Raw genomic sequence first — 15,558 nt, 5'->3', positions numbered from 1 at the left:
CGCAGCTTCGGGGAGGAGCCCCCGGAGGAAAACCGGGTGCACCTGGGACACGCCATCATGTCCTTCTACGCCGCCTTGATCGACCTGCTGGGACGCTGCGCGCCGGAGATGCACGTGAGCCCTGGAGGCCTGGGCAGCTGGGCGGAGGACAAGCGTGTGCTCTGTCCCACTGCCAACTAAGAGTTCACCGCAGGGCTAGGGCCAGTCATCCAGACAGCGTTAGCCCCCGTCCCCTCCCCGCCAGGTCTCCAGACCCGCCACCAGGCCTTGACAGCCCAGAGGAGGCAGCTGAGCACAAGTAACAGCTCCTTTTAACCGGAGGGGTCTCCCTTGAGCCCCCTCCTTATCATCCACAACCTATAGGTCAGGGTAGGAAACCACCCCCCACCTCACCCCCGTGGGTTTCTCAGACCAGACTGCAAACCTTTACCAGAGGAGACAGCTTCCTCTCTCTCCCAGGTGGCAGGTTGGAACTGCTGACCTTGCGGTTAGCAGCCCATCGTGTAGAGCCAGGAGACCATCCGAACCAGACCAAACTCACTACCGTTGTGTTGATTCCGACTCACAGCGACCCCATAGGACAGGGTAGAACTGCCCCTCTGAGTTTCGAAGGTTTTCTCACAGGGAGCAACTAGTGGGCCTGCAAGACCCACCTGGCTCTTAGCAGCCTGTCCTAAGCCACTCCACCAGCAGGACTCCAGTAGCCTCTCTAGTGCTGTCTGAAAACTTCAAGGGCCCCAAAGTTGATTGTAGTTACCTCTGAGCTGCTGGGAAAGAGGCGGCACCAGTTTCAGACAGAGCTGTGTGTGTGTGTGTGTGTGTGTAGGAATGATTCAGGAAGCTGTCTGATCAGATCTCTTTGGAGACTAAGATGTTTTCACAAAAGACAGCGACCGCCCCCCTCTGATGTAAGACCCCCTGGTGTCTGACAAGCCCCCTTTGTTGGAAGGATCTTTGCAAGAACAGTGGGCTGACGCAGCAGAGAGGTCTGAAGGAAGATGCCTTCCGGAGGGGGATTTCCCGGCTGTGAGAAGGGCCCATGGTTTCAAGCCTGGCCTGGAATTTTGGCATCCCAAGAGAAGGAGGGCAGGATGGGTGGGATATAGCAGTGATGACGTGGGGCACCCGATAACCTGCCCACCCACCCCATCCAGCTGATCCAAGCCGGCAAAGGCGAGGCCCTGCGGATCCGCGCCATCCTGCGCTCTCTTGTGCCCCTGGATGACCTTGTGGGCATCATCAGCCTCCCACTGCAGATCCCCACCCTGGGCAAAGGTGCGGAGGGGCCTAGGGGGAGGTAGGTGGGGTTCGGGAGAGCACCCCTGACTCTCTGCCCACCCTGCCCATAGATGGGGCTCTGGTACAACCAAAGATGTCAGCCTCCTTCGTGCCAGACCACAAGGCGTCCATCGTGCTCTTCCTGGACCGCGTGTATGGCATCGAGAGCCAGGACTTCTTACTGCATGTCCTGGACGTGGGCTTTCTGCCGGACATGAGGGCAGCCGCCTCGCTGGACACGGTGAGCAACCCTACCCAGCCTGGCAACCTCCCTGGCCTCCAGAGGGGGACAGGAGATGGGCCCTGTGGATGGTAGCAATAACACACCCATTTGATCCAAGATCTTGTGTATAGATTGTAACCCCCGACATCAAGAGAAGCGCAATGGGTCGATTCTGACTCACGGTGAGCCTAAAGGACAGAGTAGAGCTGCCTCCGTAGGTTTCTGAGACTGCCCATCTTTAAAGGAGCCGAAAACCTCATTTTCCTCCCATGATGTGGCTGGTAGTTTTGAGATGTTGGCCTTGTGCTTACAGCCCAACGTGTAACCCACTCTGTCATCCGGGCTTCCTGAGCAGAGTAGGAGGCTGGAAGTCAGAAACCAGGATGTTGTCTCTGGGGAAAGTCTGTCTCTCCCTGTCACCTCTGGGGCGGGGAGGTCCCTGTCTCCTTTGAGCTTCTGTTCTGGGAGCACCTCCTGTGCTTGGCACCTCCCTTCCCCTTCCCCCAGCTTCCTAGCTCTCTGATTTAATCTTTTTAAAAAAATCATTGTCTTGGGGGCTGGTACTATTCTGATCACCATCCATCCACCCATCCATTGTGTCAAGCATAGTTTATCTTTTATATCTCAAAAGAGATGGACTCAAGATATAGTTTACACACCTCCAGCCTCATTAGCATACCAAAGACAGCCCATTCCCAGATTGGATTAGAACCACAGTCAGAGAGGTTAGAATTTACAACACATATTGGGGAGAGGCAAGGGACCTAATTCAGTGGGTAAAAGGGACATTAAAACAAAAATCAAGACTGGACCCACTGAGTCGATTCCAGCCCCCAGTGGCCCTGCGTAGGGCTTCTAAAACCCTTGACAGGAAGAGCCAGCTTCATCTTTCTCCCACAGAGCGGCTGGTAGATTTGAACCTCTGACTTTATGGTTAGCAGTCCAATGCTTACCCGACAGCGTCACCAGGACAGCCCTAGGGATGCTAACAGGCAGCTGATAGATGGCCCCACCCTGTGCTCCGTGCCCCAGGCCACTTTCAGCACCACGGAGATGGCGCTGGCGCTGAACCGCTACCTCTGCCTAGCGGTGCTGCCGCTCATCACCAAGTGCGCGCCTCTGTTCGCCGGCACGGAGCACCGCGCCATCATGGTGGACTCCATGCTTCACACCGTGTACCGCCTGTCCCGCGGCCGCTCGCTCACCAAGGCGCAGCGCGACGTCATCGAGGACTGCCTGATGGCGCTCTGCAGGTGCGGCACGCCCTGGGGGTGTGCACTGTCCCTGGGGGCTGGGAGAGGCCGCCCCAGAGCCCGCGCCCACCGCCCTGTGTGCGCCCCCGCAGGTACATCCGCCCGTCCATGCTGCAGCACCTGCTGCGGCGGCTGGTCTTCGACGTGCCCATCCTCAATGAGTTCGCCAAGATGCCGCTCAAGGTGAGGGCCCGTCCGCAGCCGTGAGCTAGTTCCCTAGTCCCCACCCTCAAATTCTGGGCACACACACACACATACACACACACACGACCTCATTAGCATTTTTGATTCACCTTTGCACACGCTAGGATTCCTGGCACATGGTGTGTTTTTTACATCAGTTACATTTAACTGACCTACCAGTGAGCCAGCCCCACCTCAATGAGCATATTTTTCCATGGGGCACACCACTTTTCCCACTCAGCAGGTTCATCCCCAGGCCTGGACCACAGGGAAACTCTCAGGCAGCCAGTCAATTTGGACTCACGGTGACGCTAGAGGGCAGAGTGGAACTGCCCCTGTGGGTTGTAAGACGGTCAGTCTGTATGTCTTCCTGCCTCGGAGCAGCAGAGGGGTTGGAACTGCCGATGTAGTGGGTAGCAGTCCAAAGTAGTAACCCAGCACACCAATAGGGCTTCTGTTTTCTTTGGCACACTCATTTGCATAAGGACAGATCCCTCCATCTGTCCCTTTGCACCTTGTCTCACCCAGGCTCATTACCATCCTGCTTATTAGTGTAAGGCGACAGCAGCCACATCCAGCTCTGACTTAGTGCCCCTGCCCTGAAATTTAAAAACCTGCTGTCACAGGGCAGTGTAGAACCGCCCCCTAGTTTTCCTGAGGCTTTGAATCTTATGGGCCCAGACAGCCTCATCTTTCTCCTGCAGAGTGACTAGTGGGTTTGAACTGATGACCTTGTGGTTAGCAGCTCACTGCCCCATCCGAGGGTCCTTAGGCTTTAAATTACAATGCTCAACTTGCAGTACCACTCCTCATTATATGTCTTTCCTTATTAATCTGTAATTTGCATAAACCATACCTCCTTTCTCATCTGAAAGCACTGCCATATCCCCCGTAGTCTCCCCCACCCCGCCTCATCGCTGGCCTGCCCTCCCCGCCACCTCGTTCACTTGTGCCTCTCTCGCTCTCGGCCAGCTTCTCACGAACCACTATGAGCGCTGCTGGAAGTACTACTGTCTTCCCACGGGCTGGGCCAACTTTGGGGTCACCTCGGAGGAAGAGCTGCACCTCACTCGGAAACTCTTCTGGGGCATCTTTGATTCCTTGGCCCATAAGGTCTGGGCTGCCCAGGGGAACCCCCAAAAGGGACATGGATGGAGGGGTTGGGAGTCTGAATTTGGAGGTTAAAGATGAAACCCCCAAGTCTGGGTGTTCTAGGCAACGAGGCAGGTTTAGATCTTGGAGGACCATTGGGGTGAGGCTCCTCTCTGGGGGCTGTGCAGGAGGACCTGCCCAGAGATGGGCCATCACTCACAAGAGGGGTACTTTGGGTGGGGGTGGGAGGCTGACAGTCCTAGTGAGAGTGATGTTTGAGCTCCAGGGAGGGGGTGCACAGTTCAGTTGTTGGGGTTCAGAGAGGAGGGTTGACAGCTGGAGGGTGTGGGTTCAAGATGTTGGGGTGACCTCCGTGTCTGCAGTGACGTCCCCTCCTCTCTGGCCTCTGCAGAAGTATGACTCCGAGCTCTACCGAATGGCCATGCCTTGTCTGTGCGCCATCGCGGGGGCCCTGCCCCCGGACTACGTGGACGCCTCCTACTCCTCTAAGGCCGAGAAAAAGGCCACGGTGGACGCGGAAGGCAACTTCGATCCCCGGCCTGTGGAGACCCTGAAGTAAGGCCTGGGGGCTGGGAAAGGAAGGTGGGGCGGGGCGGGGACGGGGCGTGGTGAGACTGCTGACTCCTCCCTCGCCGCCTCCTTACAGCGTGATCATCCCTGAGAAGCTGGACTCCTTCATTAACAAGTACGCGGAGTATACCCACGAGAAGTGGGCCTTCGACAAGGTGGGCCCCGCGCCCCTACCGGCCGTCCTGAGAACTACACCCAGGATTTCCCCGGGACCCCAACTTGGCTCATGATTCCCAGTCTTCCCAAGACCCTTCACTTTCCCTGGGACCCTCAGCCTGGGCCCCACCCGTCTCCCCCGACTGCTGCGCACCCCTCCCCCAATCCTGGCCTGGCCTGCTCTCACCCCACCCCACCCCCTCCAGGTCCAGAACAACTGGTCCTATGGGGAGAACATCCATGAGGAGCTGAAGACCCACCACATGCTGAGGCCCTACAAGACCTTCTCGGAGAAGGTGACCCAGAGGGGGGGCGCTTGGGGAGGAGGAAGGCAGGGGACCTGGGGATCAGGGCTGCCCATCCATGGACATCGGCTCCCCTCAGACTTGGTTACCTCCTTCTCAGGACACCAGGCACCTAGTGCCAGCCTCAGCGATCCAGACGTAAAACAGGACGGTGACAGCTGGTTTAGGAGGCTTTTACATGCGGGTTAGGGAGACCTGGGTTAGGGACCAGAGTTAGAGCCCTAGGGGTGCGGCAAGCGTCCCCTCCTGCTCTCAGGATCCATCCGGGAATGATGTCTCTCCTTGTCGCACCTCCTTCTCGCCGACTGCATTAACTAACCCCCCCTCCCCCACCCCACCCCACCCCAGGACAAAGAGATTTACCGTTGGCCCATTAAGGAGTCCTTGAAGGCTATGATTGCCTGGGAATGGACAGTAGAGAAGGCCAGGGAGGGCGAGGAAGAAAAGACGGAGAAGAAAAAAACACGGAAGATATCACAGACTGCCCAGGTGGAGGGGGGGCGGGGGAGGGCGGTCAGGACGGGGCGGGGACGGGATCCGGAGGGGGAGGTGAAAAACTGAGGGGTGGGGGAGGGCACCGGAGAAGGCTGAGGGAGCTGGGATTGGAGAGGGCCTGGCCGGGGTCTAGAGCGTAGAAATGGGTCCAACCCATCCAGCCCCCCATCTCCTCCTCCTCGTCCTCCCAGACCTACGACCCCCGCGAAGGCTACAACCCCCAGCCCCCGGACCTGAGCGGAGTTACCCTGTCCCGGGAGCTGCAGGTGAAGCCTCTGGCCCTTTAAGTGGGGGCCAGAGGGCGGGTGGGCGTGGGGGGGGGGAAGGGGAGAGGGACGGGAATCCCCTCCGAGAATCTGGCCTTTGACTCTGCGCACCTGCCCCCAGGCCATGGCGGAACAGTTGGCGGAAAATTACCATAACACGTGGGGGAGGAAGAAGAAGCAGGAGCTGGAAGCCAAGGGTGAGACACCCACCCCACGAGAACAGCCCCCACCCTTTTCCACAGACCCGGAGACCCAGGTTCCGCAGGCACAGGGGCCACGTCACCACTGTGAGACTTTGAACTTCCCCGAACCCTAGACCTAGGCCTAATGATAGCGAGTGGCAGCGGAGGCTTGCGGGAAAGAGGTGATGGGGCTCATACACAGCTAGCAGGGGGGCAGGTTCAGTGGGGATTTGTATAACGGTGCACCACCTCAGCTGCAGGGACCCCTTCAGGGAGTGCGCCATCGGAGCCCCTCCAGCTCCCTGCTTTCTGCTCTCTGCTGACCCAGGCGGCGGGACCCACCCCCTGCTGGTCCCCTACGACACGCTGACTGCCAAGGAGAAGGCTCGAGATCGGGAGAAGGCCCAGGAGCTGCTGAAGTTCCTGCAGATGAATGGCTTCGCCGTTACCAGGCACGGGTTTACGAGCTGAGGGGCCTGGAGCATGGGAAATGGGCCGGAGCTGGGGGAGGCGGGGCCAGAGGGGAAGAGGCTAACAGAGGGATGGCCTGGGGAGCAGAGCAGAGGCGGGGCGGTGGGGGACTGGCCGTAGGTGGGACTGGGGCGGGGCCTGAATCCGGGCTGACTTTTCCCGCGCAGAGGCCTTAAGGACATGGAGCTGGACACATCCTCCATTGAGAAGCGGTTCGCCTTTGGCTTCCTACAGCAGCTGCTCCGTTGGATGGACATTTCCCAAGAGTTCATTGCCCACCTGGGTACATGAGGGTTCCAATGTCCCCTGGGAAGATTCCCAAGGGTTCCTTCCTTCTCCCCTCCTCCACTCTCTTCATCATGGATTTACGGAGCATCCCCTGGGGGCGGGGCACCGTTCTGGATGCCCAGGACACACAGCAGTGAGCAAGACAAGGGCCTTACCCTTGAAGAGTGTATCTCCCTGGGTACTCCAGACAGCTGACGCCATCCATTAGTGCAAGCAGGTGGCTAGGTTTGCAGGGAGAAGACAAGTGGAGCCAGGGTAAAGAGTGTGGGAAGGCGGGAGACACCCCCCCCCCCCAGCACAGGACCTAGGAGATGGGGGGTGGGGTATGCTGCTCTCTGGGGGAAAGATGGCCAGTGCAGAGGCTGAAGCAGGAGAGTTAGCTCCGTTGGGGCTCAAGAACAACAGGCAGTGCTTTGTAGGCCATGGGGAAGACTTTTTTATTTCCAGCAAGATGGAGGAGGGCCGTGAGCTTGATAAACTGCAAGGTCAGCAGTTTGAGTTCACCAGCCACTCCGAAGGAGAAAGAGGTGGCTTTCTCCTCCTGTAAAAGAGTAATATCAATTAGTCATTGGAACTTGGAGTGTATGAATCTTGGAAAATTCAACGTTGCCACAAATGAAACGGAACACATGAAGGTCGGTATTCTAAGTGATGATGAGCTGAAGCGGACTGGTATTGGCCATGTTGAATCAGAAAATCATATGGTTTACTATAGTAGGAGTGACACAAAGGAGAGGAATGGTGTCGCGTTCCTTGCCAAACAGGACTTCTATCTTGGAAGTTCAATGATGTCCGTGATAGGATATGGTCTATTTGCTTGCAAGGAAATCCAATGAATACAACTACTATTCATATATGGACCAACCACCAAAGCTAATGATGCAGACATTGAAACATTCTATGAATTGATCGAACATGCAATCAAGATGCGGTGATAATGATTCGTGACTGGGATTCATTTGTGAGCCACAAAGGGGAAAGAGCAGTAGTTGGGAAATATGGTCGTGGCAATAGCTGAAGATTCTAGGGTAGAACTTTGAAGGACCAACGACTTTTTCATCACAAATACCTTTCTCGGCAACACAAAAGGTGGATTTCTCCAGATGAAATACACAGAAACCAAGTAGGCTACCTCTATGGAAAGAGATTATAGAAAAAGCTCAATATCAGCAACTAAAACTAGGTGAGGGTCAACTTTGGAACTCCTAAGTAGTTCAGGTTGAAGTTGAATAAGGTGAAAGTAAGTCCACCCAAACCAAAATAAAACCTTGAGTCTATCCCACCCAGATTTCAAGTACATCTCAACAACAGGTTGGCTGTGTTAAACACTAGTGGCAGATGAGCGGGGAGAATGTCAAGAACGTCCTTCGTGAAGACAGCAAAAGGTCTTTACAATGCCAGGAAAGAGAGATGAGATCACCGTGGGTGTCAGAAGAGACTCTGAAACTTGCTCGTAATCATAGAGTCTCTGAGGCAAAAAGAAGACGTTGTGAAGTCAAAGAGCCGAACCGAACATTTCAAATGACAGTTCAAGAAAACAAATTATTATAATGAGATGCACAAAGAACTAGAGTTAGCAAACCAAACACCAGCCGATCTTAAATCGAAAGAACTCAAGGGGAAAAAATGCAAGCCAAAGTGGCAATCTTGAAAGATCCCATGAGCAAAATATTGAACCATGTAGGAAGCATCCAAAGAAGATGGAAAGAATACACAGAGTCGCTGTATCAAAAAGAACTAGCCACTACTCCACCATTTCAGGTGGTCCCATGTGAGCAAGAACCAATGGTACTGAAAGAATAAATTCAACAACAACAAAAGAATAAATTCAAGTTTCACTGAAAGCATTAGCTAAAAACAGGGCTCCAAGAATTCATGGAATGCTAATTGAAATGTTTCAGCAACCTGATGAGGCACTAGAAACACTCATTCATCTATGCCAGGGACTTTGGAAGACAGCTACTTTGGGTAACTGACCGAGGAGGCCAAAAAATCCACATTTATACAAATGCCAAAGAAAGGTGACCCAACAGAATGCTTAAATTATAGAACAATACCATTGGTATCGCATGCAAGTAAAGCTTTGCTAAATATCACCCAACAGCATTGCAGCAGTACACTGACAGGGAGCTGCCAGAAATTCAGGCGGGGTTCAAAGGAGGTCGTGGACCAAGGGGACATCATTACTGATGTCAAATGGATCTTAGCTGAAAGCAGAGAGCACCAGAAAGGTGTGTGCTTGTGTTTGACTGACTATGCAAAGGCATTCTACTGTGCGGATCATAACTAACTCTGAATAGCCTTGTTGGGAAGAATGGGAATTCCAGAACACTTCACTGTGCTCGTGTGGAACCTGTACGTGGATCAAAAGGCGGTTGTGCCAACAGAACAAGAGATTACTGCTTGGTTTAAAATCAGGTAAGGCATTGTATTAGTCTGGGTACTTTAGAGAAACAAATCCACAGAAACTCATGTCTAAGAGAGAGTTTTATATAAAGGTTAAGTGCGCATCAAGCAAACATCCCAACCCAGTGCTGCCCAAGCCCACAAGTCCAACATTAACCCATATGTCCAACACCAATCCACAAAGTCCTCCTCCATCTCACAAAGCAGATGCAATGACGCCGACTGCAGGAGGAAAGCCGAGTCAGTGAATGTGTAATCATCTCAGCGCTGGCAGGGTCTCCACACGGCTGCTCCAGCACCCAGGACTGCATCGGGGTAGGTCCATGTGGCTTCTCCTCAGGATGTCTTGCAGGAAATGAGCCTTGTTAGCTGAAGCAGGGAACTGGCTAAGGCAGCTGCACCCTGATCCGACCACCACAAAGCAAGAGACCTGAGAACTCAAAAGGCGAGGCTCACTGAGCCATTTATCCCTCCGCCCTTCAATGAACCCCACCTGTGTTTATCGGCCAGGTTGGCACAATAAACTAACTACCTCAGGCACGCATTGTATTTATTCAATCTGTATGCTGAGCAAATGATCAGAGAAGCTGGATCATAGGAAGAAGAGTGTGGTATCAGGATGGGAGGAAGGCTTATTAACCACCTGGGATATGCAGATGATACAACCTAACTGAAGGTGAAGAAGACTTTAAGTACTTGCTGATGAAGACCAAGGATTGTAGCCTACAGCATGGGTTGCAACTCAATGTAAAGACCACAATCCTCCCAACTGGACCAACAGGCAACATGATAAACAGAGAAAAGATTGAAGTTGTCAAGGGTTCCATCTTTTATCTTGGATACACAAGCAATGCTCATGGAAGCAGCAGTCAAGAGGTCAAATGACATTGCAGTCGGTCCAACTGCTGCACAAGAGCTCCTCGAAGTGTTGAAAAGCAAGAATGCTACTCTAAGGACCGAGATATCTTCAGTTTCTTCGTATGCATGCGAAAGTTGGACATTGCATAAGGAAGACCGAAGAATCGATGTGTTTGAATTGTGGTCCTGACGATAAAGACTGAAAGTACCACGGACTGCCTAAAGGACAAACAGACCTGTGGTGGAAGAAGTACAGCCAGAGTGCTGCTTAGAGGCCAGGATGGCGAGACTTCGTCTCACCTTCTGTGGATATGTTCTCAGGAGAGGCCAATCCTGGAGGAAGACATCATGTTTGGTAAAGTGGAGGGGCAGTGAAAAAGAAGGCCTTTGATGAGATGGATTAGCACAGTGGCTACAACAACGGGCTCAAACATAAGAATAAATGTGAGGATGGTGTGGGACCGGGCAATGCTTCATTCTGTTATACATGAGTCGAAGCTGATTGAATGGCACTTCACAACAACAATAACGAAGACTTACGGTCTTGGAAACCCACAGTCAGTTCTGCCCGGTCCCACACGATCGCCGTGAGTCGGGATTAACTCAATGGCGAGTGAGTTTGAGTTTTGCTTTGTTTTGAAGTAAAGTTGACTTCTGTTTTAAAGTTAATCCGAGGCTGTATACATCAACTTCTTGTTTCATTTGGTTCATTCATTAATTGGTTCCAATTTTACCAAGTGCTGGCTACTGAGCTTCAGAAAGAAGGGGCTTTGTTGTGATTAAAGAGGAGACTGCTACTGGGACTTCCTTCATCCTGGTCTGCCCTCCCTCTGCATTCCCAGCCTCAGGAAAGGTTTGCTCAAGGGGTCAAGGAGGCTCGGATGGAAAGTAGGAGAGAGAGACTTATTTCAAAGCTAAAAGGTGACTTCACACCAAGAATTTATCTTCCATCATTGTTGAATGCTTCCCCCAAGTCTCTTCCCTTCAAAACCCCTTAGCTTCCCCAGGCTGGACACCCCACCCACCACCCACCCCTACCATAATCCTTGCCTTTCTTCTTCCACCAGAGGCGGTGGTCAGCAGTGGGCGAGTGGAAAAATCCCCCCATGAACAGGAAATTAAGTTCTTTGCCAAGGTGAGAGGTTGGCTCAGAAAGGGAGGGGACTGGGGGACGGGGTGGGCTCTCTACACGCTTCACCCAGTGCCCTTATCTCCTCTCCCCACCAGATCCTGCTTCCCTTGATTAACCAGTACTTCACCAATCACTGTCTCTATTTCCTGTCCACCCCGGCCAAGCTGCTGGGCAGTGGTGGCCATGCCTCCAACAAGGAGAAGGAAATGATCACCAGGTGGGCCAGCCTGTGACCTCTGACCCAGCCCCCTGACCTCACAGAATTGTCCTTACCCTGACCTTGAGCCTCAAGGGCCCTGCGGGGATAGGGGTGGAGGACAGGGCTGGCACTGGCCTCTTCATGTACAGAAATGATTCAAGGGCCAGAGTGACCAGTGCCCTGGTTTGCCTGGATCTGAGGGGCTTTCCAGGGGTGGGGGCTTCCAGTGCTAAAACGTCTCAGACAAACCGGGGTGAGTGGCTCACCCTGCTGGAAGTCCTGGTGATAGATGATCGGTGATCGTAGAGCATCTCCATGACGTTCCAGCGTGCTCACTTCTCTGCCCGTCTCCTCCTGTCTGATTCTTCTCTTCCTCCATGTCCTGCCTGCTCCCACCGTGTCCCTTCTGTTCTGGTCTCTGTGGTCTCCCCAACCCCTTTCTCTCCCTTCAGCCTCTTCTGCAAACTCGCTGCTCTTGTCCGACACCGAGTCTCTCTCTTCGGTGAGTCCCTCGCGCCCCCAAACCTTCATTCCTCTCTTCTTCTCAGTGCCGTCCCCGCCCAGAAGAAATATTTCCCAGGTTCCTCCCTTTAGTCCAACTTTCCACTTCCGTTGGCTCCGACAATCTGGAGACAGTAGCCTGAGCGTTCCCTGGCCCTGCCTGGGAAGCTCCCTGGCCACAGGAGAGACAGTCATCCTGGGACAGGGATGACCACAGGGCTGGCATGAGAGATGTGCAGGCGGACCGGGAAAGGCCAGGCAGGGGGTCAATCCAGGATGGGGAGCGCCTGGAATTGCGGGAACCTTGTGCAAGGAGCCCGAGTGGTGTAGTGGGTTATGTACTGGGCGGCTCACCGCAGGGTCTTTCTTGATACAGCCTGGGGAGAAAGCGGTTTTCTACCTGTAAAGAGTCTGTTTCTGCAGCATTCGCTCTCCCGATGGAGCCAGCGACATTTCAGAGTTGTCGCAGGGAGGAAGGTTGGGTGGTGATGCAGGGAGCGAGTCCGAGTTGCTGGCCCTCCCCTCACCCTGCCTGTCTTCTCTCCCAGGGACCGATGCCCCCGCCGTGGTCAACTGCCTGCACATCCTGGCTCGATCCCTGGATGCCAGGTCGGGCTCTGGGCCGTGGGGTCCGCTCCCAGCGAACCCCAGCCTCCCCTTGGGGCCTGTTCTCCTCACCTCTCTGAAGTCAAGACTCTGAATCTCTAGCCCTGAGCGGGGGCCCCCCCACCCCCCTTCTGTCCTAGGACGGTGATGAAGTCGGGCCCCGAGATCGTCAAGGCCGGCCTGCGCTCCTTCTTCGAGAGCGCGTCTGAGGACATTGAGAAGATGGTGGAGAACCTCCGGCTGGGCAAGGTGTCGCAGGCGCGCACCCAGGTGAAGGGTGTGGGCCAGAACCTGACCTACACCACCGTGGCCCTGCTGCCCGTCCTCACCACCCTCTTCCAGCACATCGCCCAGCACCAGTTCGGAGACGACGTCATCTGTAAGGATGCTGGGTCCCAAGGACGGGGGGCCGGAGGGCGGGATTCACCTAGGTCATACTGCTGCAGCAGACTCACAGGGGGCCAAACTCACCACCATGGAATCGGTTCCGACTCACAGCAACCCTATAGGATGGGGTAGAACTGCCCTTGTGGGTTTCTGAGACAGTAGCTCTGTATGAGAGTAGAAAGCCTCATCTTTCTCCCAAGAAGTGGGTGATAGTTTTGAACCGCTGACCATGAGGTTAGCAGCCCAATGTGTAAGCACTGTGCCACCGGGGCTCCACCCCTCACGGGTGGCAGAGTGAGTTGATTCAGGGTAAGTCCAGCAGCTTCGAACAGAAGACTCCAAACCACTGTAGCTTCCACCACATAGAAGTTCCTTTTCTTTCTCAAAGAATAATAATCCACAGTGGCACAAGTCTTCAAATCCTGCTGTCTGGTTACTCAGCCACCTCTGAAATATTGCCTGTTTCCGCCTGGGCTAAGTTGGCTCACCATTGGCATCCTCATTCTAGCCATCAAAGCCGGAGATCCTGTTAGTGACAGAGGCCAATGACGACCCGGCTTACACCCCGCCACCCAGAGACCCCTGGTGGCAGCTGGGGGAAATGCTGCCCAGTCCTGCACCACCCCCGTGATTGCTTGTGGACCAAAAGTGTTGTGACCCACAGGGTGTTCCTTGGCTGATTTTCAGAAGTAGACCAGCAGGCCTTCCTTCCTAGTCTGCCTTAGTCTGGAAGCTTTGTGGAGACAAGCTCAGCAGCATGAGGACACGCAGGTCCTCGTGGGCATGTAAGTGGTGGCTGTGTGCGAAATCCATCGGCCGGGAACGGAGCCCTGTTTTGTGTGGAAGAAAGGAAAGAAGCCGACCTCTGAACCACCAGTGCCCTCACTCAATCCTGTAACGTGACCCCCTGAGAAGAACTTGGTCCGGGGCCTTACGTAGCTGCATGGAGGCTAAGAAGGTCATCTTTGTCCTGGGAGGCTCTGTGTCAAGTCACATGTTGCTTGCCTCGATGCTCCAAGAAAAAGCCAGCACTGAAGGACCATGATGTGTGTGCTGGCATGTGACACATACGGCGTGTGTGCCCCACGTCCGGATGCCGTGATCCAGTGGACTGTTGGTCAGATCAGGGCCACAGGAGACACCAGCGGGCTGTGTCCAGCGGCACTCCTAAGAGCCACAGGAGGGGGGCGGGGCGCGTGGGAAGGTCAGGAAGAGGCAGGGAGAAAGGCCGTAGGAGCTGATCCACTGCGGGGACCTGGAGGGGGCCATGTCGGAGGTCACTGTGTCTCTGAATGCAGACCCTCTTTCGAAACCTCGCCTCGGCCCCTCTTGATGGGCCGCGTGGAATGGAAGGTGTTGGAGACCTGGGGGAAGTAAGAGGAGCCTTGACTATCTTGGGCTCTTTATAGGCAAGCATATTCAGTAGTTACCTAAGTCACAAGGTGGGTGGTATCTGCATTAAGGTCCCTGAGCTCACAGGTGAGGAAACCTAACGCCTGCATTGGGGGACGGTACAAGGGGGGCTGGGTGTCATGGGAAGAGAGAGCAAAAGGGTGGTGTCTGCTTCTATAGGGAGACAGAATCAACCAGGTGCTCACTTTAAGGCCACATAGCTACAAAGGAGAGAATTTATAGAAAAGATTTTGGGAGGGGGGGTGAGTCACATTGTTTTATTATTTTTTATGGGAATTCTTTTTTAAAAATCATTTTTCTGGGGGCTCATACAACTCTTATCATAATCCACATATACATCCATTGTGTCAAGCACATTTGTACATTTGTTTCCCTCATCATTCTCAAAACATTTACTTTCTACTTGAGCCCTTGGTATCAGCTCCTCATTTTTCCCCTTTCCACTCCCCCCTCCCTCATAAACCCTTGATAATTTATAAATTATTATTGTTTTGTCATATCTTACCCTGTCCGGCGTCTCCCTTCACCCGCTTTTCTGTTGTCCATCCCCCATGGAGGAGGTTATCTGTAGATCCTTGTCATCGGTTTCCCCTTTCCACCCCACCCTCCCCGGGAATATTTAACGCAGGATAATGTACCTGGACTGTAGCTCTAACTTACCACAGTGGAGGCTTCCCTACCCCGGAACGCCGGCTTTCCAGACTCCCTGTGTGACCAGTTAGGGAATCGAGCCCTCCTCCTATTCCCGTTAGTGTCCCACAGGTGGGAAATAAGGAAACCTTCTTTATGATTCTGACTTTGGTCCCACATGGCCGCCTTCTCACGTGATCTCTCACAAAGCAGTAGTAGTGGTAGTGGTGGCCAGACACTGTCTACTTCTCGTTTCAGGGTTATAGCGGCTGATACAGGTGTGGTCCAGTAACCGGACCATATGGAAATGTCCTTCATTCTCCACACAGCGTGTTCTTCCCCGTTCAGATTCGAGTCAGGGTCCTCACCCTGCCTTTGGTCATTAGCTCTGTAGTCCCTTGGATCTAGACCTGCCTCCTCTCTCCCTCTCTTTTGTTTCGTGACGCTTGTGGGGTTCATGAGGCTCTGTACCTGGCCTTCTGAGGGTAAGGCAGGAAGTGGGTAGCTTAAGACTGTTGTTGGCATCGCATGTTGATTCACCTTTTCCTGGAACGAGCATCCAACACATTCATCAAAGAGATCCACGTGCCCACACTTTCATCAAAGAGATCCACGTGCCCACACTTTCATCAAAGAGATCCAC

General features: G+C 53.9%; 1 protein-coding gene across 1 annotated transcript in view; it reads left to right on the top strand.

The window, feature by feature from the left end:
- RYR1 (ryanodine receptor 1) overlaps nucleotides 1-15,558 on the top strand; it is a 138,629-nt gene that overhangs the window by 63,863 nt on the left and 59,208 nt on the right. Inside the window, exons 45-63 of the mRNA XM_045292707.1 lie at nucleotides 6-114; nucleotides 1,155-1,275; nucleotides 1,350-1,519; nucleotides 2,534-2,754; nucleotides 2,847-2,937; nucleotides 3,910-4,050; nucleotides 4,442-4,605; nucleotides 4,697-4,775; nucleotides 4,983-5,072; nucleotides 5,430-5,570; nucleotides 5,768-5,842; nucleotides 5,964-6,039; nucleotides 6,353-6,476; nucleotides 6,663-6,778; nucleotides 11,115-11,182; nucleotides 11,275-11,396; nucleotides 11,831-11,880; nucleotides 12,428-12,488; nucleotides 12,626-12,864. Coding sequence (XP_045148642.1) covers nucleotides 6-114; nucleotides 1,155-1,275; nucleotides 1,350-1,519; nucleotides 2,534-2,754; nucleotides 2,847-2,937; nucleotides 3,910-4,050; nucleotides 4,442-4,605; nucleotides 4,697-4,775; nucleotides 4,983-5,072; nucleotides 5,430-5,570; nucleotides 5,768-5,842; nucleotides 5,964-6,039; nucleotides 6,353-6,476; nucleotides 6,663-6,778; nucleotides 11,115-11,182; nucleotides 11,275-11,396; nucleotides 11,831-11,880; nucleotides 12,428-12,488; nucleotides 12,626-12,864 — 2,258 coding nt within the window. The remainder of the gene's footprint in view (nucleotides 1-5; nucleotides 115-1,154; nucleotides 1,276-1,349; nucleotides 1,520-2,533; nucleotides 2,755-2,846; nucleotides 2,938-3,909; nucleotides 4,051-4,441; nucleotides 4,606-4,696; nucleotides 4,776-4,982; nucleotides 5,073-5,429; nucleotides 5,571-5,767; nucleotides 5,843-5,963; nucleotides 6,040-6,352; nucleotides 6,477-6,662; nucleotides 6,779-11,114; nucleotides 11,183-11,274; nucleotides 11,397-11,830; nucleotides 11,881-12,427; nucleotides 12,489-12,625; nucleotides 12,865-15,558) is intronic.

This window comes from Echinops telfairi, unplaced genomic scaffold (genome assembly GCF_000313985.2).
Source record: "Echinops telfairi isolate 266 unplaced genomic scaffold, ASM31398v2 ScPeMD7_655;HRSCAF=1070, whole genome shotgun sequence".
Classification (NCBI taxonomy): domain Eukaryota; kingdom Metazoa; phylum Chordata; class Mammalia; order Afrosoricida; family Tenrecidae; genus Echinops; species Echinops telfairi.
This window is presented reverse-complemented; position numbering and strand designations above follow the sequence as displayed.